We start from the raw sequence: 26,586 nt of genomic DNA, 5'->3' as shown, positions 1-26,586 counted from the left end.
GGTGCCTATGAAGGAATCCTTCATCTTGAACCTTCAACCTCAGAGGGAGTCTTAGTAAAGTTGTTTTAGGCACCCTAAGCCCTCTGGATAGCAAAAACTGGGGTAGGGTTAATGGAAAGAAAGCTGGTAATACCAGATTGGTTTTGTTTGTGCTTGTTACTGTTTCAACTGCATCAGGAGTTACAGCCATTACTAGGGGTCCTCAAACTTTTTAACCAGGGGGCCGGCGCGTGGATGGAGTGGCAGGCAGTCATCTGCGGCTGCTTGGTTTTCCCCCCCCCCAACCCCCGGCGGCGGGAGGTGTGTGTCTGTAAATACCGGGGGCCGGATGGAGGATCCTGGGGGGCCGTATCCAGCCCGCGGGCCGTAGTTTGAGGACCCCTGGCCATGACCATGACAATGTTGGGTCACCAAATGTTAAATGCTCTGGTTTATGCAGTACATGCAGCAATTCAGCAAGCCGGTGCTGATAAAACACAGCTGTGCACACGGGCGGGCAGGGCTGGGGTTTGCAATCCCCGGGGGCGCCCCACACAGCTGGGGAGCGCTGCCCGGTGGGAGCAGCTCCCCAGCCGTACCGACCCACGGCGGCGGCAGCCAGGTGTGAAAGACTGCGCCGGTGAGGCCCACCATCGCCACAGCAGGTGTGTTGTCTCAGCATTGCTATGGCAGGAAACTCATGCCATCACCACAGTGAATACATTGTTAAGGCGGGAAGATAACACCACTGCCACCGCAGAGATTTATCTATACCTTGTTAAAGGAGGAAACTGACTGACGCCATGGAGCAGCGGGGGAGGCTGATCCTGCAAAACTTAACCAAACCCCTGTGCATGTGCCCAGACTTGGGGTCAGGGGGATCAAGGTGCCTGGAGGCCCCTAAGGAATGTTGGACACATACACCATCGCTGGGTAGGGGGGTGCGGTTGAGCAGAACAGCTTGTAACAGCTCTATAAAAAATGGAACCAACTAACATGGGACAGAACATTTCCCCACCGGACTTGAAAACAAATTGGACTGTCAGGACACCACAGCTCCAGGCTGGTAGCTATCGCTGTGAACTCTTTCCTTTCTTTCATTCTTTCTTTTATTCCTTATTCTCTCTTTATCTCTCGCTCTCTCTCTCTTTGCATTCGCAGTTTTATTGTTGGGCAAATAAAGTTCCTTGGCTCTTGACTCCGTTTTGAGTCTTAATTCTGTTCCCAAGAGTAAAAACAGAACCACGCTCTGAGACTGGCGTGTGACACCGGGACAGCGCAACCGGGCCGGGGGCCGACCCCGGCTCCCGCGGGGCCCCAGCAGCCGCCACTGCCACTGCGACGTGCGCGCCTCTCGGGGCCCACCGCCACGCAACCGCCTCCTTGCCGCGAGTCCACCGTGGGCGCGGGGGACACGCCGGGATTCGGCGACGCCCCGGGCGGCGGCCAGGCGAGGCGAGGCGGGCGGCGGGGGCGGGCGCCGCCGCAGGAGGGCGGGCGCCGCCGCAGTGAGGCCGCGCCGCGCGGGCGAGGCGGCGGCGGGCCGCGTTGCCATGGCAGCGCTGCCCCAGCCGAGGGCCTGAGCGGGCGGCGGCGGGCCGCCGGGGGAGGCAGGGGGCGTCCCGCGGCCGGGCTCCGCCGGGAGGCGAAGGGGTTAAAGCGGGGCGGGCGAGCGGCCCCGGCGCCGCAGGGGTCGCCGCCGGGGGCAGCCTACAGGCGGGTGTGGGGATGCGCTGCGGCGGGGGCGGCGGGCCGTGCTCCGGGAGCGTAGGGAGGCAGTGGAGGTGAAGCCTCTGCTCCCCCGGCGGGCGGAATGGAGGCTGTCGGCGCCGCAGAGGACGTGTTCTATGAGGAGGAGGACGAGGTGAACTGCTACGACTTTGAGCCTCTGCCGACGCTGCTGGAGGACGAGGTGAGTGCGGCAGGTGCGGGGACGGAGCCGCTGCCGCCCCTGCGCTCACCTGTGGCGAGGCGGCCTCGGGGACGGCCTGCGGGCCCCGGCGTCTCCGTCCCTCTGCCGCGCCGCGGGGCAGCGCGCCGGGGCCCGGGGGCGGCCGAGCCTCCCCCCGCCGGGAGTGGCCGGGCCGCGGCCGCAGCACCGTGCGCTCCGTGCGTGAACCTCGGCTTCCTCGCTTCGTCCTGCCCGGCGATCCCAAGCTACCCAGCGGGACTTGGCCGGTCCCCGTGCACCTTCTCCACACAACAGCGAAGTCATGGTCCTCGCGTCTGGTGTGTCTCCTGACTCCGGCCATAGCCCTGGGTGGGTGCTGCAGTCGGGGGGGCAGTGTCCTGTCCCACCTGGTACAGGGAAATTTACTACATGGGCAAAAGTGTTTCCAGTAGCTGCCAACCAGAGTTTTGTACAGCCGTCTCTTGCTGCCCAGTGTAAAAAGGCCTTTGTCACTGGCAAAAATTAAACCCCCCCAAACTGGTACATCTGTTTGTTCAGTTATGCCAAATAACCTGTAGCTAAAAGCAGCTCTGTTGTCACGTTTGTCTGGATTTGTACATGGTTTTGCACTGGCTTTTTACTGCTTTTGCTCATCTTTTGTTGTATCTTCCCATGTAAAGTGTATTCCTTACACCCTAGTGAATGTTAAGGCAAAATGTTTTGGGGTTTTTTTCTTTTTTTAAGTAAAATTTTTGGTGAACCATATGTGAGCCACTTGTTCCCCAAACCAGACCTTGCAAACTTTTTTATTTGCTATGTCAAAAACCCAGTTTGAATCAGGATTTAAAAGTGAGTTTGAAAAATTAAAAGGCCCAGCTTCCATAAGTCATCTGATGGCTCAGCAGTTTGGCTCATCCTCCCACCATCTGTAGGGTTCAGTGTAGTAGGCCCTCTCAGTCTGGCCCACGCAAAACATAGAAGGAAGGTGGTAGTGACCTCCTTTTTACATGTTAGCTTAAATATTTGGAGTATTTCTTCAGGGTGGGAGAAGGCTGAGGCTCAGTTTTTCTGCGTGAGGAAGACCTGAGTCCATTTTTGTCACCTATTCAATATGTAAATTGACTATGGATTCCCACCAGTCCCTACTATTTAGTTATTCCAGGCACGTGAATATTTTCAATATTCTTGTTGAGAGAATGAGCATGACCTATCACCTGCCGATTAGAGAAGTTAATAAAAAAAGGGTTGCTTTGAAGAATACTCGGTGAACTTACCCAGGTAACCTGGTGTTTCTTATCAAACACGGTAAATTTGATGAATGGTGTTTGCTACATTTTCTGTGATTCTGGAATAGATTGTTTTGAAGATTGTGTGAACTATCTTGGCAAAAAGACTTAGGTGCCAGAAAGCTGTGAATGCTGATGGACCTAACTGTCAGCTGCTTAGTCATTTAGTGGAACCTGTGCTTCCTGTCACTGTACCTAGTATAAGGAATAAGGTTGGTGTCTTATGTATGTGGTTTACAGAAGCAAATATGTGAAGCGAGAAGCTGTCTGAGATGAAGAGTAGGAAATGCTGAGGGTGAGGCAGTATTTCACTTGCCTTTCTTTACTAGGACTTTCTTCATCTCACACTCCTTAATTTCAAATTTTTTAAGAAGTTGTCTGTGGCAAATTAATTTGTTTTCTCTTCTTACTCTCTCTTCCTCTGCATAATTATATGCTGCTGAACTGTTTCATACTTTCTGAAGAAAATATAAGAGAAAATTGAGAATGACAATGAATAATTAATGCATGACTGTCTGACCACTTTTCATAGTTATTAAGCGGTAATTGCTTTTACGAGTGTCTTTTCTCTCTTGTCTCATTGTCAGTAAAGGCATCAGCATCTCTGTTACGTAAGACACTTGAGTTTCCCTGTAATTCCAGCAAACCAACTTTCAGTGGTCTGAAGTACTGAAGTCGGAGCCTGCTGGAAGCTTTACTTTACCAGAAATTCCTGTGGTATAATCTTGAAAGAATTTTGTTTGTTTCTTTTTCCTCTCCAGAGTGGAAACTTTGTTTCTCTATTGCTTTGGGGATGTAAACTAGTCAATTGCATCTCCCTGTTTTCAGTGCTTCGCTCTCTACAAAGGCCTGCCTTTGCCACAACAGTAGCTTTAGTAACTAAGGTCAAGATAGCGTGGTCGTTTGAGAAATACATGGTTTCTGTAAAGCAAGTAGCAAACATCACATCCTGGAGTATTGGAAAGAGGAAGGTTTGCTGTATGGTTGTGGTGGTGGGGTGGTGGTTTTGTTTTGGTTTTTATCTTCACCTAGCTGTCCATCGCTGATGGAAGCCACTGGACATTCATATGCCTTTTCTTTTTTTTCCTTTTCCTTTTGTGTTTTGTTGTTTGGTTTTTTAACCTGTATTACCTAACTTTCCTATCCCCTAGAAGGAAGATAAGCTTATCTGACATGAAATCATCATTCATCATATTTGTTTAGTCCCCAAATAACCAGAAGACAAAGACGGGTTTGTAGGTTTGAACTGCAGATACTGCTTTTGATGAATAACACCCGCTGCAGAGCTCAATCTCAAAGCTTGACTCAAATGAAAATCTATCAAGTCCTCATTATGACTGGAATTTGATATTGAGACTGTCTTAAAGGTTGAAGATTTTATTTATTTCTCATCTCTAAATTGAGCCTTTCTTGTTCATATACACAGAGGAAACTGTCATAGTTTTGCATCTTGATTAGTGAAACATTATCTTTTCTTTTTTTTCTTTCTTTCTTTCTTTCTTCTCAGTTTTGGCAAATGCCATCATGTTACCTAGCTGGATGATCCTAGGAGAGTTAAAAATAATTACTGGTTCATTGCTTTGATCATATAACTTCTGGGTTTTTTGGTTTGGTTTTTTTTTTTTTTTTTTTTTTTTTTTGATTGGCCATAGAATAAGCAGCTTGTCTTTCCTTTCCAAGGATCTCCTCATCCTACCTATCAGTTTGGTCAGCTTCAAAGCCTAATCGTTTGTGGTCCAGCTCTGTATCATGTGTTTATGTTTTCAGATACAGGAACCTCTCTGCTGCCCTTCACGCTTGGAAAAAGTTCCCTATAAAGATGTGCAAAACCTCCTCATTCACGCTCAGAATTGGATGGTAGCATTATACATAGGGTGCTGAGCACAGACCAGAGAAAATTACAGGGTTTTGGGTTTTTTGGTCTCATATCTGAACTGTAAGGGCTTTTGCTGTTCATTATTATGTAGGACTGAACTCAATGAGACCAAGGTCCATGATTAGCTTTAAAAGGCACTGTAGTAATGCTGACATTAGTAAACCAATCAATCTCTAGGCTGATGAAAACTAGAATAATAGAAGTTAAGCTTCCCAAATAATGTGTGCTTTATTTCCTACCTGATGGTTTGTTTTTTTTCTTGTATTTATTAAACATACTTTAGACTAAAAGCAAAAGAATTTTGGACTAAGGGTTGGTCCTTATTTGAAGGTTATTGTAAATGCAATACTTAATTCTCTGAAGAACATTACCAAACTCGTAACCCTTCTGTATATGGTAATCCAAATATCTTTGATTGCTCTCCAGTACTGAGGTACATAAAGAAGGTTAGAACTGTATTTTCCAAGGGTTTAAAAGTTTATAACACTCAGTTTTCTGAGCTGTAAGATACCTCACATTCTGTTTTGCTGATGATTACATGTTTTTCTCTATATTCTAAACAATATGCAACTACATCTTCAAGGTACATTTAATATCATTCAGAAGTATAGTCCTTAGTCTTAATTACTACATATAAATGAGAAAATATTATGTGTAATTGATAGCAGTAAAGCTTTGATGCAAAGTAACTTCTATAGATACCTCCACTTTTGTTAACTCATGTTTTCTTAGAGGGAATTGATCTTTTGATTGTAGGGGTTTTGTCATTCCTTTAAGTTCATAAAAACTTCTGTAGCTGTGGGTAATGTATTCATTTTGTATTCTAAAAAAATGTACATAGAAAGGCTAGCTGCTTTGGGCTAAGATTGTTTCTGAATATTTTTTTTAATATTTTTTTTAACTGAACTGTTCATAGCCTTACCGTGATGACAGGGCCAAAGGAAGTTGACTTACAGTTCAGGATGGTAACTTAGAAATGAAGTCCATGTTCTATTTTGATCACCAAGAGCTCTGGGTGTAATGGGAAAGCCTAGGATAACCAAAGTGTTTGGTTTTTAAGTCAAAGTATAAGAACACTTTTTGTATGGCTGGTTTGGCTTCTGAGTGTTTATTAAATGCTCTACACCACTAAACTTCACACCAGCATCATTCTTAAGACAGGCTAATTTAAAGGGTACTTTTTTCCAGATCACAGATGGTAGGGAAAACTGCTGTGAAGAGAATTTTTAAGTAGTTTATCCAAAGGCACCTGGGAGAGCTTAAGGGAGACATGGGTTAAACAAGTTATTTTAACTTAATCTGTCTGCTTTTACCTCCAAATGGTCTGTTTCCCTAACTTTGATGCAGTGTTTATGTAACTTACATAGTTCCAATAATAAGTCTTTTTTTGATGTTAACATACTGTGATACCTTTGTTCAGGTTAACTGTGCTTCTTAAGAGACTCTGTGTTAAGAGCAGTCATGCACTTAATGTTTCTTGAGGTGTTAATCAGTGTCCTAGAAAGTCTGAGAACTTGCTGGAAAAATTACTAGTAACCAATTGTGTCAAACGTAATCTGTGATACACACAGTAGTGTCATGAAATCCAGGGTAATTTATTAATTCATATCTTGGCAGGAGAATGTGTCCCTTGCTGATATTTTGTCGCTGCGGGATAGCTGTCTTACTGAGCAAGATATCTGGGCAGTTTGCCTGGAGTGTTGCCATTCTCTGAAGAGTATTGCCCATTCTACAATCTTCCAGACACTCTGTATCACTCCTGACACTTTGGCTTTTAACACCAATGGCAATGTATGCTTCATGGAACAGCTCAGCGGTAAGTATTTGTGTTTCCAGGCCATTTGTTTTAGAACTATGGAAACTCATAGTGAGAGACTGTAGTAAAGCATTATATTCTGTTCTTAACAGTTGTAACTAAAATAAAGAGAAAATAAAAACTTGTTTAGCAGTAGGTGAGTATAGGGCTGTATGAAATTACGTGCTCAGTTTGTGATTGATGAACAAAGGCTTTTATGAGTTTGCTTAGAAGATTCTTCCTAGTTGTTTTAAGACTTTTCTAGGAGAATGTAATCCAGAGGAATGTAATACATCTCCATCTTGAACACTGTAGATTATGTACTTGTGTATCTGTGTGCACAAGTCTCTATGTAAAGCACCTTCTTGTTCTCTGCCAATTCTTCTCATTTTGTGGATAAGTTCTATTTCTAGAGAAATCTGCCATTCAATGTATCTTGATGACTGTAGCCATAGAGAATGGAGCAATCCAAGTGTATATTCACTGTTAGAAAGGAAAGCTCTCTTGAATAAGGGATTTTTTTTCAGTCATGACTTTTAGACTCAGCAAGTGTGGTGACTGACTAAGAAATGAATTTTATGCTAAAAACCAGTCTGTAGTAGCATGTAAGATCTTCAGGTATTGTAGCAGATGAATGGGAGGAAGTTTAACTTAAAAACCTACTTCTGATTTCAGCACAGACAAAAAAGCATGTTATAGTTGCTGTTCCCTTTTCATGTGACCCATCTCAAGATGATGGGTCTTCAGCCTTATTTAGGGATATTACAAAATAAAAAACTCCAGCTCTTATTCTATAGTCCTTTTAAAATTATGTCAGCCCGTAACTAGAAGAACATTCTAGTCCTTATACATACTTCTCAGCTTTTTGTTATGTTTTCTTTAACCTAATTTCTTTTTAAAGCTGTCAGAAGAAGTGTGATCTAGATTTTGAGTAAAAGAATAAACATTATTTAAAAAAAAAAAAAATGGGGTAAGGTAACTTTGCAACAAATTAATATTTCTTGGCTTCTTTAGAATTAAAGGTTGTATTTCAAATAAGCATGTAACATCATAAAATACAATTAATAAAGATGAAAATATATCTTGATTGTTGTGCTATTTGTTTTGTGCTTAAATTCCTCAAATACATTTGAGTCAACTTTTATCTCCATGTTAATAGGCTAATGCAGAATCAATTTCCTTTGTTTTAAGGATCTTGTCATAACTTGAAATTAAAAAAGAAAAAAGCTGGCTTTGTATTCATAAGGTTATATGAAAGACTTGTTGAAGAGAATAAATCTAGTGGATGAAAAATGCCCCTCAACTAAGATCTTTGCTTGCAGCTGGGGAAGAAAAAAAATCAATTTCTTCTTAAATGTTTTAGTCTAATTGAACAGCTGGCAAGCAATTGATCCAGGAATTTGCCATACTCAAGCCCTTGAAATGTGGTATAACAAATTCCCATGCAAAGCAAAAGTCATGTTAGTCTCTGAGGAAAAGACTTTTCATTAGCTCTTCTTAAAGTTCTGTTTTCCCTAGGAATGCAAAAAGTTGTGTATATATTCTATTTCCCCCATTCCACTATGTCTTTGACTCTTTCTCTTCCCCTTTCCCTCAGATCTTGTTGCTATTTGGTTAAAATATAGTTTGTTAGATAGGCACTTGGGGAGGTTGTCCTTTTCGCTTTTCTGTGGTTGCCTATGGATTTATTCTTCCAGGAAAAAATTTTAACCTCTGGATTTGCTTGCCAGTGAGAGAAAATGAATAGCCTGTCGCCTCTGCTTTAGCAGCCAGTTCTGTTTCCTGCAGATTCTGTGGTGCTCAAGTGACAAGCATTCAATAGGATGTTCTGCCAAGGGCTCAAATATCTTCTTGTCTCTTCAGATCAGACAAACTTCCATTGTAAACATTATATTAAAAGAATACAGTGAGTTTTTTACCAGTGATAAAAATTGTATGCTTATACAGCCTTTTATGTGTTCTATGGAAAGAAAGGGAAAAGGTAGTGGGCAGGTGAAAACAAGGAGCAGTCACCTGTGGGGTGAGGAGATGGGGACAAAACCTCTTGTCTATTGGTTCCCTTCCCCTTCTGCCCTCCCCAAATAACAGGAGAATGTTGGGGGAGGAATACAGAATTAGTTGCATAACCCTCTTTTTCAGTGGGAATGTAGAATCAAGAACATGGTAAGGAACTGTAAAGCAGTTAGTAGCATCTGGATAGTCAGGCATGCCAGGTAACTGCAATATATGACTCTGTAAAAAAAAAAAAAAAAGAGGCCTCTCTACCATATAACTGATTTTAGTATCTTCACAATAAAAGAGCTTTGCATTTCTCTTCTAAAATAGAGGCACAAAAGTTCTATTAGAGCTACAGCTATGATTAGTATGCTATGCCTGTGAGCATACTTCTGGTTTTTTTCCTCTGTGTTGAGAAGGAAAGCTTATAGTCTTTGCTTGTAAATTATCTCAATCATCCATTGGCTTCACAGAAGGATAGACTAGGTGAGTTGAATATGTGCTTGAAAGGTAGGGTTTTAGTCAACATTTTTCTTTTTTTTTTTTATCCCCTAGTGTTCTTTGGTGGGTTCATGTGATGTCAGTGCAGTGTGATATTACATGCATGCTTAGATACAGCAGCAACGTTGGTCTCTCTTAAGAGGTTCCTTTCTTCCTTCCACCTTTTCACTCAGAAGTGGCTGCTGCAGTAGCTCAGTTCTCTGCCAAGCAGCACATGGGTGGGGAATGTGCTTCCTCAACTCTTTTAATTAAAATAAACTAAACAGGAACATCATGGTTCTAGGCTGGTCTGTGGATGAAGAGGGAATTATCTGTTCAGGTTGGTTTTGCTGCTTGAACCCTTATCACCCAGGTCTGCAGTGGAAAACAGTGAATGGAAATGTCCTATTAATCAAATCAAACCTGTAAGCCACACCAGCTTGGGTGATAACTTGGTCCAAACATAAACGTCTGAAGGCAATAAGTGGTTGGGCGTGGTAAATGTATTGCTTTGGGGGTGTTTTGTCTGTTTTGTTTCTTGCAGAAAGTTTGAAAATAGTGCTTTATTTTACTTACAGTATTAGAAACATGGGTAACAAGTTCTTAGTACATCAGATATGAGTACCGAAATACTGCTGTAAACATAGTTTCTTTTGTATCAGCTGTGAGTGTATCATAAAACTTGTATCATCAAAAAGGTTTGTTTTTTAAACAGGTAAGACCACTAATTTCTAATCTGACATGTTTCTTTTTGTTTTCAAAGATGATCCAGAGGGTGCCTTTGTTCCACCAGAATTTGATATCACTGGTAACACTTTTGAGGCAAGTTCATAAATTTATCTGTAAAATGTGTGTGTTTAATCATTTTAGTACTTCTGGCAGTACCAAACGCTCAGCATTCTCAATGTATAATTTTAGCACATTTAAAGATTGTGAATAGTAAATTGTGCTGTTTAGATATGTTTTTTTGGAAATAAAAAGTAATCTTAAAACGCTATATTAATTTTCTGTATAAACATTTGCGCTCTAACTGTTAAAATTGAGAATCTATTTTAGCTGAATCATGTGTTGCCCTAAACCACAGCTGGGCTATATTATGTTCACTGGTATCCTTCACTGGTTACATTTGCTTGTTTGGGGACTAGCAGTGAACTTTTATGACTAAATATAAAATTTGTTTGCTATCCTCCTCAATAAAATAATTCATGGAAGGGTAATCAGCAATTTTATCTTTGATTTAATGAAGAAACAAATTACTATCTGTTGCTTTGCAATGCACAAATGCTCTACATTGTTAAATTAAATTAGATTTAAATTGTTCATACTAATTCATTAACCTCCCAAGTCAACAATCTCATTGCATGCTGCAGGAGTGCATGCTTGCTTAGTATCCTTTTTTCTAATACAGTATTTTTTCTGGCATGTACTCTTAGATAATTCAAATGCTTTAATTAACAACGTGTTCTATTCAAGTTGTAAAAAAAAAAATATATATATATAAAATCTGTTTCTTTATAGTTCATACAAATACCTTTTATTTCTTTTAGTTAGAGCCTTCATAGTCATGTTTATAGTTCTCTGTTTCCTCAGGGGAGTGGTGGGAAAAGATAAGTGAACCTTGGAAGCATGTAGTACTACAAGTAAGATAAAAATGATAAGTAGTATAGAATATGAAGTAGCATAGTCTTTGAAGGTTAGAGATGCAACATTTCTCTCTGTTACTATGCTTTGTTAATGTAGTTATATAGGCCAGCAGAGTTTTAGTGATTTTTGTGCTTGCTCCCCCACCCCACCCCCCAAGGTTTTTGGGGAGCCTTTGGGGATGGGGCATTTAGCAGGTGACCACTATTGCATGTGAACTTGGTAACTGTACTAGTCTTTGTATTCAGATGTGGTTAAGGAAAGCAAGTCCCAAAGTCACCCAAAGGTAACTTTTTTTGTTACTTTTTTTCTTGTACTTCTGAAGCTGGACTAAAGACCTAAGGCAGAAACACAAGATTTGTGGAATTATTTGTTCCTCTGGCAAACTTGCATTTCCCCCCAACCCTTTCTTCTCCTCTAAGGGTTGCTGAACTTTTATGGGTATAGCAAATAGATAGGCTGAAAGAGGTTTGAAGACCAAGGTTAAGTGGGGATTTGGGAAGACTGTGGGAATACTAAGTGACCTGCAATTTTAGTTCTATCTGGTACATAAGGCTATTGTATCCTCCTTGGGTAAAATTAGTCTGTGTACAGGTTTATTATCTAACTCTTCAGCAGCACTTACAAGCCTGTTAAGCCCCAGTGAATCCCCATACCAAGCACAGGACAATTACACAATTGGTGAAAGCTGAGTTGGGAGTGGCTCTGAACATTGACCTTTTTGCACTTTTTTTGTGAAGGTCAATGAAGATACATGAAGGTACACATTTTTGTGGAAGAAAGTCAACATGCTCTGCCTTGTTTGTTGTGGGGTAAAGGCTGGGTGCACTGATTTCTTCCCATTGCTCCTATTTCTGTAGCAAGTTGGGAGCCTCTCAAAGCAGGGAGAGCTGTGCTAGAGCAGTGTCCTGTTGCCTCAGCTGTTTCTTGTTGACCATCCTAGGGCGATGAACAGGACTGAAAAGCTAGGACTTTCCCCTTCACTGAGGCAGAGCTGTATTGTTTTAGTCTGGGATTTGTGTGCATTTTCTCAGACAGCTATGGACTATGAGTATTCATGAAGCTTTCAAAGCTTTACCTCTTACTGCTTGTAGAGTGGTTGAATTTTAAGTACTTTAGGACCAGATCAAATTCTGCCAGAGATTCCACGCTGACCTCTGCTTGTTTTTGCAGTTTCTAAGACCTACAATGGATTAATCCTTATGTACTTGTTACAAGGGTTTTGTAATATTGTAATTTTTCCAAGCTAGCTGTTTCCTTCTTGATGCTAATACTTCAAGTTCTTCTCTTTTCCAAAGGTATTGATAGTTTTGTCAATCCTCTCACCCCTAGTTGTAACCTCCTACTATGGAATAGCAGAATAGCACTGGTTTATATAAATCTGTCTGAGGAAACCCTGGGTCCTTGCACTTTCTCAGTATTATAAGATTCTTTGTACTATACCAATAAGTCGCCCTTTTTACAGGGGTGTCAAATGTTTTGTGTTACTGCTTGCTCCTTCCTTGGTAATGACCTTACTCAGTTGTTCTTTGTTGAAGGAGTGTTTTTGCAGCTGCTTAGTATGTTTTCTCGAGAACAATGGAAAGTAGTGTTTGTATTGAAGCTGCCCAATTTCAGTATAAAGAAAAAAATTAGGTTTTGGAACTACTAATTATGTTCAGGATGTTCTTTGATAGCTTTTACTCCAGTGTCAAAGCTCAGCTTTAAAATACTTATGTCAGCCAAAGGTTTCGCTTGATTTGAGGGTGACCTATTTTGTGGCTTCTAAAATGGAAGCACACAATGAGGTTTGTATAGCTACTGGATGATTTCTTCCTCTTCAAACTCCTTTTTTTAAAAACCCCTCAAATAAAGCTACAGTTATTTCAACAAGCGATGTTTTGTTTCCTGCTTGGTGAATTACTGATCCAGACCTCTAATGGCATTGTGACTCCAGTCTAATTAGTTACTAAACTTAGCTGGCAAGCACAAGCACACAGGGGTAATAGACACAGGAAACAAATTGAAATGCATTACTGTCCTGGTGTCTGAAACAACACTATTAAAAAATTTCAGCTTCTGGTTGGAATTTCAAATAGCAAGAGATATAAAGCTTTGTCCAAAAGACAATGCACAGGACTGAAAAGTGATTTTGTGTGTTTTGTTTTACACTTGTGCCTTGTTTCCTGACCTGCTCTCCATTTGTAAAGTGGGAATAATAACACCAACTTAAGTTATTGTTGAGAGTAGGAAGGTTAAAAACTAGCCCTTCAGGGAGTTGTCAGCTTTAGTGTCAGGTGTAGAATAGACTTTTTAGAAAGAAAAACGTTAAGAAGGAACTAGCTGTGAAAGAGCTTCTGGTGCCAGCAGTGAAGTGTGGCTGAGCTTTCCGATTGCTGACTACCTTAGTACTGCCACTGTTCCAACCTGTGGTGCTGGTGGAAGGATTGCAGTTTCTGAGGGCCTCAAGAGACCTTGAAATGACTGTTGCTAAGCAGTTGGAGCAGTATTTAATAGCGCAGTTCTGTTATGTCCTCCTCTTGCTAGTGTAAGCATTGTCACAGTGCAAAGGCAGAAAAGGCAACCCAGCAGGTATCGTTGGTCTCTAGGACAGCGCTGGGCTAAAATAATCTCCTGGGTAGTATCTGTTCATGTGCATTTTTTTCCTCTTAACTTTTCTGTCTGCTTACAGACTTCTGTTACTATTGTGCACTAGCAAATGTACTGTTAAGAACAGGTGCTTTAAAGAGGGAGTAGGAAACAGGAGAGAAACCTTAGAGTTATGATCCATACTGTAACTCCAGAGAAAAGGTGCATTTCTATATGCTTGCTCTCATTTCCGCTTTTATTCTTAATGCATATGCAGTTATGTGATGTGGCTATGCTCATTAAAGCTTTCTGATGACTGAAGCTTGTTACTTCCCTGCACTGATAGAAAGATCTCACTTTCTGCTTCTCCTCTAAGCTGGAAGGTGTATTTGCCATAGCACGTACTGACCACGATTTGTTCTCATTGAGTCTGGAGCTAGAAGTCAGTTACAAACATCTTAAGTATAAAGACTAGCCTCTAATTTTGTAATGTTTTACTCATAATGTTTTGCTCTAGAAAAACCTTAACAGACGGAGATGCAAAAATATAGATTTGAGGCTGCTTTTAAAATTTGCCTACTTAACTATATACTAAACTTATCAAACAACTCATCTTTAGTGTAAACTAATACTGAGTCGTGATTCCCTCTAAATAGGAAAAGCATGAACATTTTCCTAATGAAAATGGTTCCCATTTCATTTTCTTGCCCTGGGCAGGACAGTGCTAAACTTGAGAAATTTGACAATGGGAGGCCCAACAGAAATAGTTAAATATTGGTGAGTTCATTAGTAGCCTTATTTCTATCACTACAATACAAGTTTGCCTCAAGTTAAAAACATTGGCTGTCTCAAACCGGTTTCAAATAGCTATTTGTCTGCATCACAAAACTGCCATTGAGTCTGACACAGAGGTTCATTGATGTAGAACCCTACATTTTTAAGATATGAGCTTTCACTAAGATGAAGGACCAATGTCTGCCATGTGTGAACTTGCATTTATAATCTTTTAATAATGTGGCTATTCAGTTTTGCTTGTTCTAGTGAACCTCTGTAACAGAAATAAGTGAATTTTCAGTCTTGTCTGCCTTTTTTTTTTTTTCATATCTAAAGCAGACTGGATAATGCCTCTGTTTAATGACTGCTTCCATTATTTAGAGATGATAAAACGTATTAGTTCAGAAACCTCAGTTATGCAGCAGGATTAAAACCTTTCAGAAATAAAAGAATTGAAGAAGTGATAGAGTTGAATATTACCTTGAAGAGAAGGAAGAAATACAGGACAGAGAATGGGAAGAAAGCGAAGTTCACATTTGTGTTTTCTCATCTAGAATTTGTTTTTGCTTTTTGCTATCACAGCAGGAGTGGGGCATGCTGATCTCTCACCTGGGAGAGAATCAGAACCAGAAAAGGCTGAACACTGCCTGCCTCTCTGCTAGAACGTGATGGCTGTCAACTTGCAGTTCTCAATGGGTTATAGTTGATTTATATTATTAAAAAAAATAAATTCCAAGTATTTTAACAAGCTTAAAAATAAACAATTCTATGGCAAGTGGCACAACTAGTGCAAATAGCAAAGGTAAGCTAAACTGTATTACTTTTTTTTTTTTTAAACTAAGTAAGACTCATATGGCTTATTGCCGTGAAATGTGACAAGGCAGTTGGACTGATACATACCATATACATAAAAATATTTTATATGCATACAAATGCATGAGTTGAAGTGCCAAATGAAGCCTACTGTTCTAGGGAATAAAGAAAGGTTCAGGGTGTATCTGTGTTAGTCCTGCTGAAGAAAACTGAGCTAACAGTTTGGTGCTGCAGTGTTTCTCAATAGATGATTATTACTAAGCTAGTGCTCAGGTCTCAGCTGTTGGTCCTTCTCTGAATATGAAAGCCTTCATCTTTTTCCCAAATCAAAACAGCAGAAGGTATAAAGGAAGTCTTGCCTTTGTCACTTCCCTGGTCTTTTAAAGCAGTACCTTTGAATGCTGTGAGATTATCTTTACTGTTCTGTTCTTTCTTTAGCACTCAGTGGAGGAGGAAAAAAGAAAACTTTTTAGATGTTCTCCTAGAGGGGTTTTTGGTTTTGTGTTTATCTGATGAGGGAAATAAGTCTTTTGAAACACCTAGTGCCTTTTTTCTTGAGTTCTGTTTCCCTTAGTTTCATATAGTCTCCTCTTGAGACTAATTCTGTCTAACAGCAGCAAGGCTTGTCATCAGCAAATGGTAACTTACTTCCTCCTGTAGTCTAAACCATTCTATCTTCTGAGTGTTATTTAAAGCTGTCTTTTCCTCCAGTGACAGAAATAAATTACTTTCATTTGGTTACCTATGCCTCTACTGTGCTATAGAAAAGGAAATGGAATCCTCCTGCTCTGGCTTTTACATCATCGGCCCAATTGAAGTTCGATTCAAGAACTTAGTACTGAGCAAATACCACCCTTTGGTTGCTTTACACAAAGAACTAACCAAAGGAAGAATGAGAACAATGGGACTTTTTTTTTACAGCAGTATTTTTTTTTCCATGTATAGAGTAAAGTTTATAATTTGATTACCTCAAAAACCTACTGCTTGTTGCTTAGTTCTGAAGTTGGGCTTGCAAAGTTGTCATATTGGTCTTTCCTAGCGGGCTTTTTGAGCTGATATTTTTCAGTTTTACCTCTAAATTGAAACAACTTTTCACAGTGTGACTTATAATTTTATCAGGAATAGTCTGTCTCTTAAGCAGGAGAATGTCCTCAGAAGAGAAATGACTGTACAGGTAACCTGCTTAATGAAAATACGTAGTATTTTAGGTTTCCTCCTTACTCGACTATTAGATTCCTATAAGAAGACATTATTAAAGCTTAGATATATATTTTCCTTAAGACTGAGGAAGATTATCCTCTGATATACAAAAGCATTTTTCAGATCATCTTATTTGAGGAATTTGGGTTTGTGAGGGGAAGATTGGAAGTGAAAAGAGGATTTAGTATTCTGCCTTAAACCAGTTGGTTCTTGTGGTAGTTAAGTTTACCCTTTTAGAAGGCTGAGGAGCTGTGTTGAATAAATTTGCAGATAGTTCCCATCATGAGTAAAAATCTACGGAAAAGAGGACAGATTTGTTTTCTCCTATTATGCTTGTGCAGTAGTGTCATAAAACTCTAGGCCTCTTAATGTTAAAGATGCACAAATATTTTAGAGGAGTTGTTTATCTCCAGCCTCTTTGACATAAACTCTTCTGATTAGTACTGATAAATTCTCAGCTATGGATGAAGCTGTTTTCCATAGTTCTGGCAGAATTATCTGTCAGTTTCTGGTGCTCCACATTTAAACTCATTTCTTTAGTGGACCCATCATCATACTAGTCTTACTGGCAGAATTAATTTTCTATTGCACTCCTCTGCTCCTTAGAATGTTTGAAAAGGCTTTTGAAATGCAAGACTGAACCCTTAACGGCAACACGGACACTCCAGCAAAATTAATCCTTGTCATTACTTGATTTATTTGCTTTCATTAATTTTATGTCTATTTTACAGGGATATTCAGCTCACTAAAAGACCCATGATCACTGCTAGACTGGATCTGGAGACTTTATACTCCCTGGAGCAGTGACAAACTATTCATTTTTACCATTTGCATGAACTGTTAATAGAGCTGTTTCACCAGTATATGAGAACATTCATACATACCACCATCTTTTTTAAAAAGTTCAGGAACTGATTAACTTAAAGTAGACAGCAGAATGGATGACTTCTCTCCAGATAACTCTATGACCATCTAATTCATAGTGAAAACTGAACTGGTCTTAAAACTTTATCTTATTAGGTTGCATGAGATTTATTCAACAGAGCCTTCAAGATTATGGCAAAATGGTTGTCACTCACATGTCATTCTCCTTCATTACAGCATTTCAAAAAAACCTTAAAGAACAATTGAGAGCATGCTTTTGAAGCTAATGATCTTGTCTCCTGGGAAATGCATTGCAAGTGATTTAGGCTTGTTTAGGTGACCATTGGAGCGGGTTTTGTATAAACCTGTGAATACATATGTACTTGTGGATTCTTAAACTTCTAAGCTCTTCACCAAGTTTAAAAAAGAAAACAAACACTCACCCTCTCCACCCCCCAAAAAAAAAACCAAACCAAAAAAACCCAACAAAAACCCCCACACAAACTTACTTCTCCTTTCTCTCAATTGTAATGGCAACAGATATTACCTTTTCACTCAGGAATGCTGATTTAATCAGGTTTTGATGAAGCACATGGACGAAATATGTATGTTATACTTCCCTTGTAACGTTTGTTTATGGGCTATACAGTTCAAGTCCTATCACATTATAGATGAGTTCTATGCCTGAATAGAGAAGAAGCAAGGTTTACTTCTGCAGAAATAATTTCACTATGAAACAATCAAACAAAAAAAATCCTGAATGAAAACCAGCCCTCAGCGCCCCACCTCACCCCCCAGAAAAACACCAATCCTTTCTGTTTACCCTCCTCTGTTTACATTCCTGATATATGCAATGAGAGCTACCTACTCATTTGCTATTTCAGTTGCCTACAGCTGTTCTGTGAAAATCGGTGTTTTGAATGTGGTCTTAACAAGGTATTTCAGAAGTGACTGGCCAGCTTTTTATATCTGCAGTTGATTAAAGATTCTTACATATGCTTCTCCTTGCAGAAAAAAAATAGATAAATCTTCAGAGATTATTACTCAAAGAAGAGTGAACTGCTTACTGTACAGCAACAAATATTTTAAATATTAGTGCCCTGATGGTATTGATTGATGGCACGGTAAAGGAACTGGGATGCTATTCGAGTTTATTGGCCCATAGTGTTCTGAACAGAAGTGTGGCACTTTGGTATTTTAGCTCCAAAATGTGGACTTAACATCCCCCAAAACAGGATTGCGCACACGCATTATTCGGCTCAGAGTGACAGACTTGACCAGTAGGCACCTTCTGTTAGGTTTAAGATAAAAAGAATATACTTTTTAAAAACAAATAACTTCAGTAACTACAAATAATATTTGCCATACAGTGAAATAAATATTATGTTTATGCAGTTCAGAGAAAGACAGAGCTAGTCTGTTCAGCATGCAATGTAACTGTTTCCTAGGCTTCCTTGTTTCTGTGCCTACAGGGAATAAATTGTGTTAATTAAATGATAAATGAATTACCTGTGGCAGGTAACTTAAAAGTAAGGAGGTTAATGGCTGATAAATCATAAGAGTTTTGACACATGGAATTCAGTTTCAAAGTTTTTTTTAAAAAAACTAACATTGTTCAAGAAGCCTTAAAGATAAATGCGTGTAACTTTTGCTATCTAACCTCTGAGGTCTCCAGCGTTTTTATTGCAGTGTTCTTCCTTACGTGTCATAATTAGACTCACACAGTTCTGCAGGAGAGGTGTCAGTTAGTGTGCTATTCATCTCTGTGTTGGGGTACGGATCTTTGTGATTAAGGGAGCCTGAAAATGGGATGGAAGCATGAGAAACCTATTCTTCATTTGTGTCTTCACCCTGCAAACACAAGTAATGGCATGCACACTGCATGGTTTCAATTTGGTCGAGCTTCTGTGTATGTAATCTTTGTGTGACTTCTTAAAGGGAAATGAATGTTTGCAAAGGTGGCTGCCAGTGGCTCAAGATATATCTGTCTTCACTCCAATAGTTAAGGTAATAGCTTCTAGAAACTATATTGAGGTCCAGTCGAAAAGTCTGCATTTTCTGACTTGCCCCGCCCCGGGTGTAGCTCTGGGTAGACAATGCTGCTTTTCAGATTAATTACTGTTATAGATGCTGGCAATTTAGTCTATGGACAGCAGTCACCTGTTTTACACAGCCACATGGAAAGCCAAAACATATTGCTGTTAAAATAAGGTGTTTGCAGGTAGCATGGAGATTGCTGTAAACCTATTGTATGATCATTTTTAAAAAAAACCTAAATATGTATCTCCTATTGAAGACCTCACCAAAAAAAAAAAAAAACACCCTGCAAAAAAAAACCCCACCAAAACTGAAAAGCCTAAGGAGATGATTGAAAGCAAGCCAAAAAGTATGCAAAAAGATTACAAATTCTAAGAAACTAGCAGGTTTTTTTCCAAATCTACCAAAACACAGAGATGTTGCCCAAAGTCTGCAGTGATTGCAGATGAACAAGATACAGAAGAGTTTTTCAAAGAAAGCCATAGCAGAAAAACAGTTTAATTTTTTTAACCCATTTTCATCTTGTAGGACCTTCAGGAGGTTCTTGCATTGCAACTCTTCTTTATGGCGAATTATCAAAAACTTGGCTCAAATAAGAATCTCAGACCAGACTAGTGACCAAGCTGACGAAATTAACAGTAAAATAAATTTCCAGGACCAGATGGTGAAACAGCATTCATAAAAGAAGCAATTACTTCGAGTAATGTTCTTTAGTCTGGAAGAGAATGCCCTGAGGGAGAAGCTCTGCTAGAAATCTGCAGTATGCCATGGCAGCAGCCAGAGCGAGGTCTTGCCAGCCCTCATAAATGCAGAAGTAGGTGGCAGCAACAGAGAGATGAACATAGGAGGACTCAAACAAGAAGAAATATCTCTTTGTTATGCAGTTAGCTGTGGAAATTCTTGCTGCATAACACAAATGCAAAAAGGTTTCATGTAGATAAAGCTTAGACAAACTCATGGAGATGAAACGGTTGTCATGAGCTATTACAGACAAGAAGCCTGCAATTACAAAACAGTGACATTAGAGTGACGTACTAGGTAGTGTTCCTCAGTTCAAACTGAATGATATAAATAGAGGTCACAAGAAACCAAAACAGCAAAATCTAGGGACCAGACAAGATTCAGTTGCTCTTTCCAAGTGCATTTAGATTTTGCTTGGTTCATTTCTTCTTATGTTGTTGTAGCATTGCTTTTTAGATTATTGTATCTGTGAGGTCTTGCTTGGGTTTTGCAATGTAAACTGATCACCTGACATTCACCTGAGAACATATCAAAACATGAAAGCCTTCACTTGGTAGGTAAATTAAAAGGTACTTTGAGGGTTAAAATACCTGCAAACTTCAGATGTGAGTGGATTATTTGAGAAAATTTGACCTGTAGCTCCATTTTTGTGCCTATTTTTTTACAAGTCTTTTGGAGAAGAATTGGGGAGGTAGCAACTGTAGTTAGAAGGGACAAACTGGAAGTATAGCTTGGGTTGAAAATGTTTTTCCAGCATTTGCTACCAATCCAAGCAAGTATGTATGTTTTATGAATAGTCTACGGTGGTTTAGCACTTTTAGCACATTCTGCAGACTAATTATCTACACATCCAAAGTGCCAAATGAATGAAAAGCTAATATTTAATACAGCACCTTCCAGTAATTATAGTTATGCAGAAAGGCATTCCTTTGTAATGAAGGGAAGTATTAAAAATAATAGGCCTATTTCCCTTTCATTTTGTGGCTGAAAAACATTACTGTCTGACTCTTTTGCATTAAAATAGGGCATTTTAGAGTAAGTACATTGAAAAAAGTCATAGGTAAATATTAAATGTGTTCTCCCAATAGCTATTTTCTCAAGCATTAGGTTGAATTTGTTTATAAAACTTTGAGTTTTATAAAAACACAGAAGCTTTCATTTAGGGAACCTTTAAATGCTTTGAATTGTGGAAGGGTGAAAACATCTACATATGTGCAGCAATCTCAATAAAAAAAAGAAAAAAATGCAAGGTAAAATAAGGGTCAGATATGAATGTCAAAACCAAGAATTGTCATTTAGTCAGAAATAATTTACAGGAAGTATTAATTCTATTATGGTCTGTCTTTTTCAGTTCTGCTGAAGACCTACGTTTCTGAACTTTGTGAAATCTCAATACAAAATGTAAATGGTCACTGTTCATAATAGCAACATGCTAAATGCTTATGCAGTCGCTATTCAAAAGCTCTTTTGTCAGCTTTTTTTCTGTAGTGTTTGTCTGCAAGTTTGAGTTCCTATAGAAGCTTAATTCTTTAGCCTTGCCAAGCAGTAATACAACAGAGCCTCTGTCACGCTCTCTGTGTAGGCTTGGAGCTTTTACTTCCGCTCCTGATCTTTTGATTTGCAGATTTTAGAACTAGAGCAGATCATTACTGTCCTCTGATTTCACTTCCTATAGGGTTAAGTAGTCATAAAATGGCATGCAGCAAGGCAAGTAACTTTTGATTGGAACTGACAGAAGCCTTTTTGAATATATTTCACTTGTGATATTAAGTTTTAACATAATGGCAGAAGCTGTCCTCTCCCTTGGTAAGTGTTTCCAGTACTTAGCCTGAATGTTTTAAAAATATGTAGTATTGTCAACTGTTGAATTCTTATCTGTTTGGGGTTTTTTGTTTGGTTGTTGGTTTTTTTTTCTTTATGACTCTTGTTATGCCTTTGTCATGGAAACCACTTTTAGTATTAGAAGTTATCTTGATTTTAAGCTACTTTATTGATTATGGCCTTCAGATTTTTCTCTGAAACACATGAGCCTCTCTAGCTTGCTGCTGAAAGAAAGACTTTCAGGACCTCAAATCATACTTGCGACTTTTCTCAAACATCTTTTCTTGTGTTGCCATTTTGATCGTGAAAGAGTACATTATTTCCATGATGGCTTTCCCAGTGATGCAATTACACTTACCTATGATTCTTGTTACGTTTGCTAACTCTGGGCTAAGAGTAGGTGTATTCTCTAAGACCAAATCTGGAGATCCGGTTTCCTGATGTGACTTCCTCTCTTCCCCCTCACCCTTTTTAAAGCTGATACTGCAGTGCAGTCTTGCCAGCACAGTCTGTGTATTCTTTGTAACAATGTACATTTAGTCTTTAACTTATAAGTCTCTTTGGGAATTGTGAAGACGGTGGTTGTGGGGTTCTTTTGGAATCTTTCTTGAAATGCATGTTATTTATCAGCTATTAATATTACTCTCCTTTAATGCAAAAGGTCCTATAATTAAAAAAATATTCTCCTTAGCTAGATTTAAAACAGGTGGGGACTTGGTTTGTTTTTGGTTTTTTTTCAGAAATTAAGGGGAAAAAGCCCTCTTAATTCTTTTAAGAAAAATACCTACCTACCAATGCAGTACCAGTTTTTGCTTATCTTCCGGGAGAAGAAAACTTGTTTGCTGCCCTTTCCTATTTCTTACTCTCCTTGTAGCATACCACAAAACCGTTAGCTTAATTGCGAGATTTTTTTCATTGAGACCAATCCCTTCTAGTGAGCATTAGGAATTTTGTACTTATGAATTTGCTTTATTTGTTGTGTTTATCATCTTTCTCTCCTTTCCCAGAAAGTGAAATTTGCTTCCTAAGCTGAAACTGTGGGAAGTGGATTCGATGCATAAACTTGGGGAATGCCCCACCTTGTGGATGACGACAAACTCGCTTTCTCATTGCTCTAGTTCAGACAAGACTTAAGGTTACATTGGATTACTTTAAATATTAAAGATATTTACTGCCAGCTAAGGAAATTAAGTAGCTGGATTTTTTTTTCCTTGTGGGTGTGGTGATGGTGGTGTTTGAGGAGCTGGAAGAGAGAAAAAGTAAAAAGGGGATTTACCTTAGAGAAATATCAAGTTGGAAAAGATGTTGAAGTTCCAAATAAATGTTTTAACATAGAATTAAGTACAAGCCATCCATGGTGATTGAAATGGCCATCTTCAAAACTAGCTTTCCTGGATGTCAAAGGAAAGGAAGAATCTCAACAGAACAGTGTTCTGTGTGGGCAAAAAAAATCTTTCTTTATTCAGTATGAGACTGGCCTTAAACAAGAAAAGGTGCCATGAACAACTTTACAACAGAACAGCAATATTGGAGGGAGTGGAAGCCTGCCTTCTGGCATCTCGGACACTTGTGATTTTAAAGGCGGGCTAGGGAATATGAGTTATACCCTGCTATGAACAGAAATTATTAATTGAAAAAAGTGGGATGAAGTAACATGTTGCTCTGCTCTTCTTGTTCCTATATCCTATAACGTCCACATCCATCCTCATATGGATGAACAAGTTTGTCAAAAGGCAAAATTTTTGTTCCCTCAAAGCTGAGTTCCTCATCATTCTGTCCCACTTTTGGAGCAGAGTTGTATACAATGAGTTTATGTTCAAATATGCTTTCTTATTTTTCTGTATGATAAGAAATGCTTTATTTCTTATAAATTTCTTACTGAAAGAAGACTAGATAAACTCTTGGTTATTCTTACACATTGTGTATTTGGAATGGTTATTGCATTCTATAAATCAAATTGGGTGCTGAGGAATCACACGCTTTTTTTGGAGAGACTTAAATTTACAGGCTATGTCTAAATAATAAAGTAGCCTTGAAAGGAGATGCTTGTAGACACACGTAAAATACCGCTTTTGAACTGAAAGAAAAGAATAGGAGGCAGGAACTAGAATCTTTTCCATCCATATTCTAGTTCATGGACTTTCCCTGAAGTATTCTGTTTGCTAAATGACAAACAGGAAAAAGGAAACATGTCAAGTAGGTTGGCAATTTGAGGTTAAACTGGTTTTAATTCTTACTACATGGCTACAGCCTGTCTCTTGATGTGGGTTGTTGGGGACATGCCAAGTGTTACAACGCTATCTGTTTCTGGAGGCTGAATCTTTGTAGTTTTTTCTCTCCCCCTCACCCTGCCCCAAAAGCGAGTAGATTAATTATTATTTTTCTTCCTGCTGCCGCCTTTAACCTTAGCATTTCTATAAATAGAGCACTATACTGAATAAATAAAAGTACAAGATTTGCTGATAGAGTACAAGTGTTGCTTACTTTTGCCATGTGATGTAAAAGCACATAAGCAATATATTATCTCTGAAGTATCATCCGTGAAGCTTGGTGTCAGTTAGATAGTAAATGCTAGAGTCTAAAAGCAAATTTTCTTAATAAAGCCATTTTTCTACCTATTCCTATGTTGGCAGTGGTATAGGGAGGCTGAAATTAGTTATGCTGTTCAGAAGTACCTTGTGAATTCAAAGGTGTCCCCACACTATGTGGCATTATTTCATCTAGTATTCTGATATTGCTTAGTCTGTGTAGTATATGTCCCTAAGTTGTATGTTATGATTTTTTCCTCCAGTTCTTTAAAGAGTGATTAATTTATTTCTCTAATGGTCATTTTGTGGAACAGAGGAGATGTCACTTGTTAGAGATCATATCATATACATGGAATAACTTACTAATATCAAGTATATTAAACTACCACAGTACAATATTCTACCAAAAAATATTTAAATAGAGCTGTATTATGATTTTTTCTGTATTTCCTTGTTTTAACTCTATGTTCAGTTTTCTGTTATGCTGTCCATTGAGAAATGCAAAATTATATAGGCTTACTGAGAGTATTTAATATCAAAGGAGTGAGTTCTACAATCTACACTCCCTCTTTGCTGTGCAAAAGCTTCTGAAAGTCTGTAGGAAAAAAAAATTCAAACCATCTTCATAAATTCTTGCTTGTTGGGGAAGGTATTTTAGTTACATTTCTTCTGAACTGAAATATACTGAAGTTTAGATTTTTTTTGTTTGTTTGTTTTTTTGCAAGCAGTTGCCTTTTCAGGCCTTCAGTCTTGGGCAGCCTTAAAAAGGTGTTAGTTTATACCTACTTAGTTTTATAGCAAGTTAACTTGCGCAGACCATCATCCTCTAAACATTTGTTAATAGGAGTTGTACTTCCTTTGAGTAGCTGTTAGTCCAGGGTGGAGTTCCTTTTCTGTAGCTGAAATAGCCTGGGTGAAAATAGTGGAAACTTGGGGGGTATGACAAAATAACTGTGTTCCCCTTATCTTGTTAGTGGGTTATTTGCTCAGGCTTCATAGTATTCATATCCTTTTGCCAATGCAGTCTGATTTATCTTATGTTTAAAAAAAAAAAAAAATCATGCCAGTCTATCAACAGTGTGGTTTAGTAAGGCTACTGCTGCTGAGTAGGTTATAGTAGCTTAATGGTGTGAAGGGTGGGGGAAGTAACCCTTACTCTTGGAATAGATGAACAGCATTCATTTTTATGCTAAATCAAAACAAAAATTGTAACAACTCCTGTCTGAGTTCCTCTGAGAGTCTCAAAAGAAAAACAAAGTCTTCAGTTACTGCTTCTGCTCGATGGTGAAGTTGTATGGTAGTGAAGAAACTAAGACTAAGATTACTGCTTTGCAGAGATGTTGTTCTGTTCTTTTTAGATCAGATGACATATTTGGTTTTTTGACCTTTGTCCTAATCTTGATGTACACCATGGATAAATCAAGGCCGTAGATCCAGCAGTCAGCACTACTTTATACTTTCTTGGTTTGGGGGAGCACGGAGGCCAGAGGAGAAGTGGAACTGTCCAAGGCGCGCACACACACACAGAGCTCCCCAATGAGGTGGTGTCACACTCCCCTTCATGGAGGTGTCCTGCCTCACTAGAAAGTAAATATACGCATACCTGCATATATAAATTACAAGTTACCTCCCCTTCATATAATTTAGAGAGAATAATAGACCTCAATCAGAAAATTGGGGGTGGGGGCGAAGGAGGAAATTACTTTTGACCTTAGAGTCAGTCATCTTGCTAGGGTGAAAAATAGCCAAGCAAATGCATGAGTACAACCAGATTTAATGTACAAATCTGGTCATTATTTTATTTCTGTATGTGTTTGTAAACCTGAGATGGCAGCGCTCAGAACACTTGAATTTCTGGCTGTACTGCATCACCATTGAAATGTTTACACAAACTTGCACTTAAAGTCTTCATTATAAGTTTTACTGAATTGTGTTCTCTGAATGGAACATAAAGAAAATACAGGCCATCATGGATAAATTACCATTACTACTAAAGCAGAACTGGAAAGGTCTTTTATTTAAGAAACAGAAAACTTCTAAAATTTAGAGGTAGCTCTGCTGCATGACAAATCTAATGCATTAGCACTAGATTTAAGAAAGTTGTTGGCTTACCATCTTTAGTGGAGCTCATCACAAGGTTGGGGGCTTTAAGAGAAGCAGAGATGTCCAACATGGAATATTTCTTAAAATGCTTTTATAAGTGTCTTCAGAGACAAGTGATATTATGCTGTATTGTTTCTGCTAGCTTTCTTTATGCTTGATAGCACTTACAAAATACTTCTATATATGAATTTTTT

The 26,586-nt window shown here is 39.1% G+C and overlaps 1 protein-coding gene across 2 annotated transcripts in view; it reads left to right on the top strand.

Moving 5' to 3' along the window:
- Positions 1–1,702: 1,702 nt before the first annotated feature.
- The window catches only part of KNDC1 (kinase non-catalytic C-lobe domain containing 1), a 65,835-nt gene continuing 40,951 nt past the window's right edge, over positions 1,703–26,586 (top strand). The window contains exons 1-3 of one of the 2 annotated variants that reach the window (XM_055793706.1): positions 1,703–1,891; positions 6,650–6,848; positions 10,066–10,124. In XM_055793706.1, coding sequence (XP_055649681.1) covers positions 1,793–1,891; positions 6,650–6,848; positions 10,066–10,124 — 357 coding nt within the window. In that variant the 5' untranslated portion in view covers positions 1,703–1,792. Of the gene's footprint in view, positions 1,892–6,649; positions 6,849–10,065; positions 10,125–21,638; positions 21,747–26,586 lie in introns of those variants that run through there. The other variant, XM_055793705.1, reaches the window with a different exon arrangement.

This window comes from Falco peregrinus, chromosome 1 (genome assembly GCF_023634155.1).
Source record: "Falco peregrinus isolate bFalPer1 chromosome 1, bFalPer1.pri, whole genome shotgun sequence".
Classification (NCBI taxonomy): Eukaryota; Metazoa; Chordata; class Aves; order Falconiformes; family Falconidae; genus Falco; species Falco peregrinus.
The sequence above is the reverse complement of the archived record's forward strand: the minus strand, read 5'-3'. Positions and strand labels throughout refer to the sequence as shown.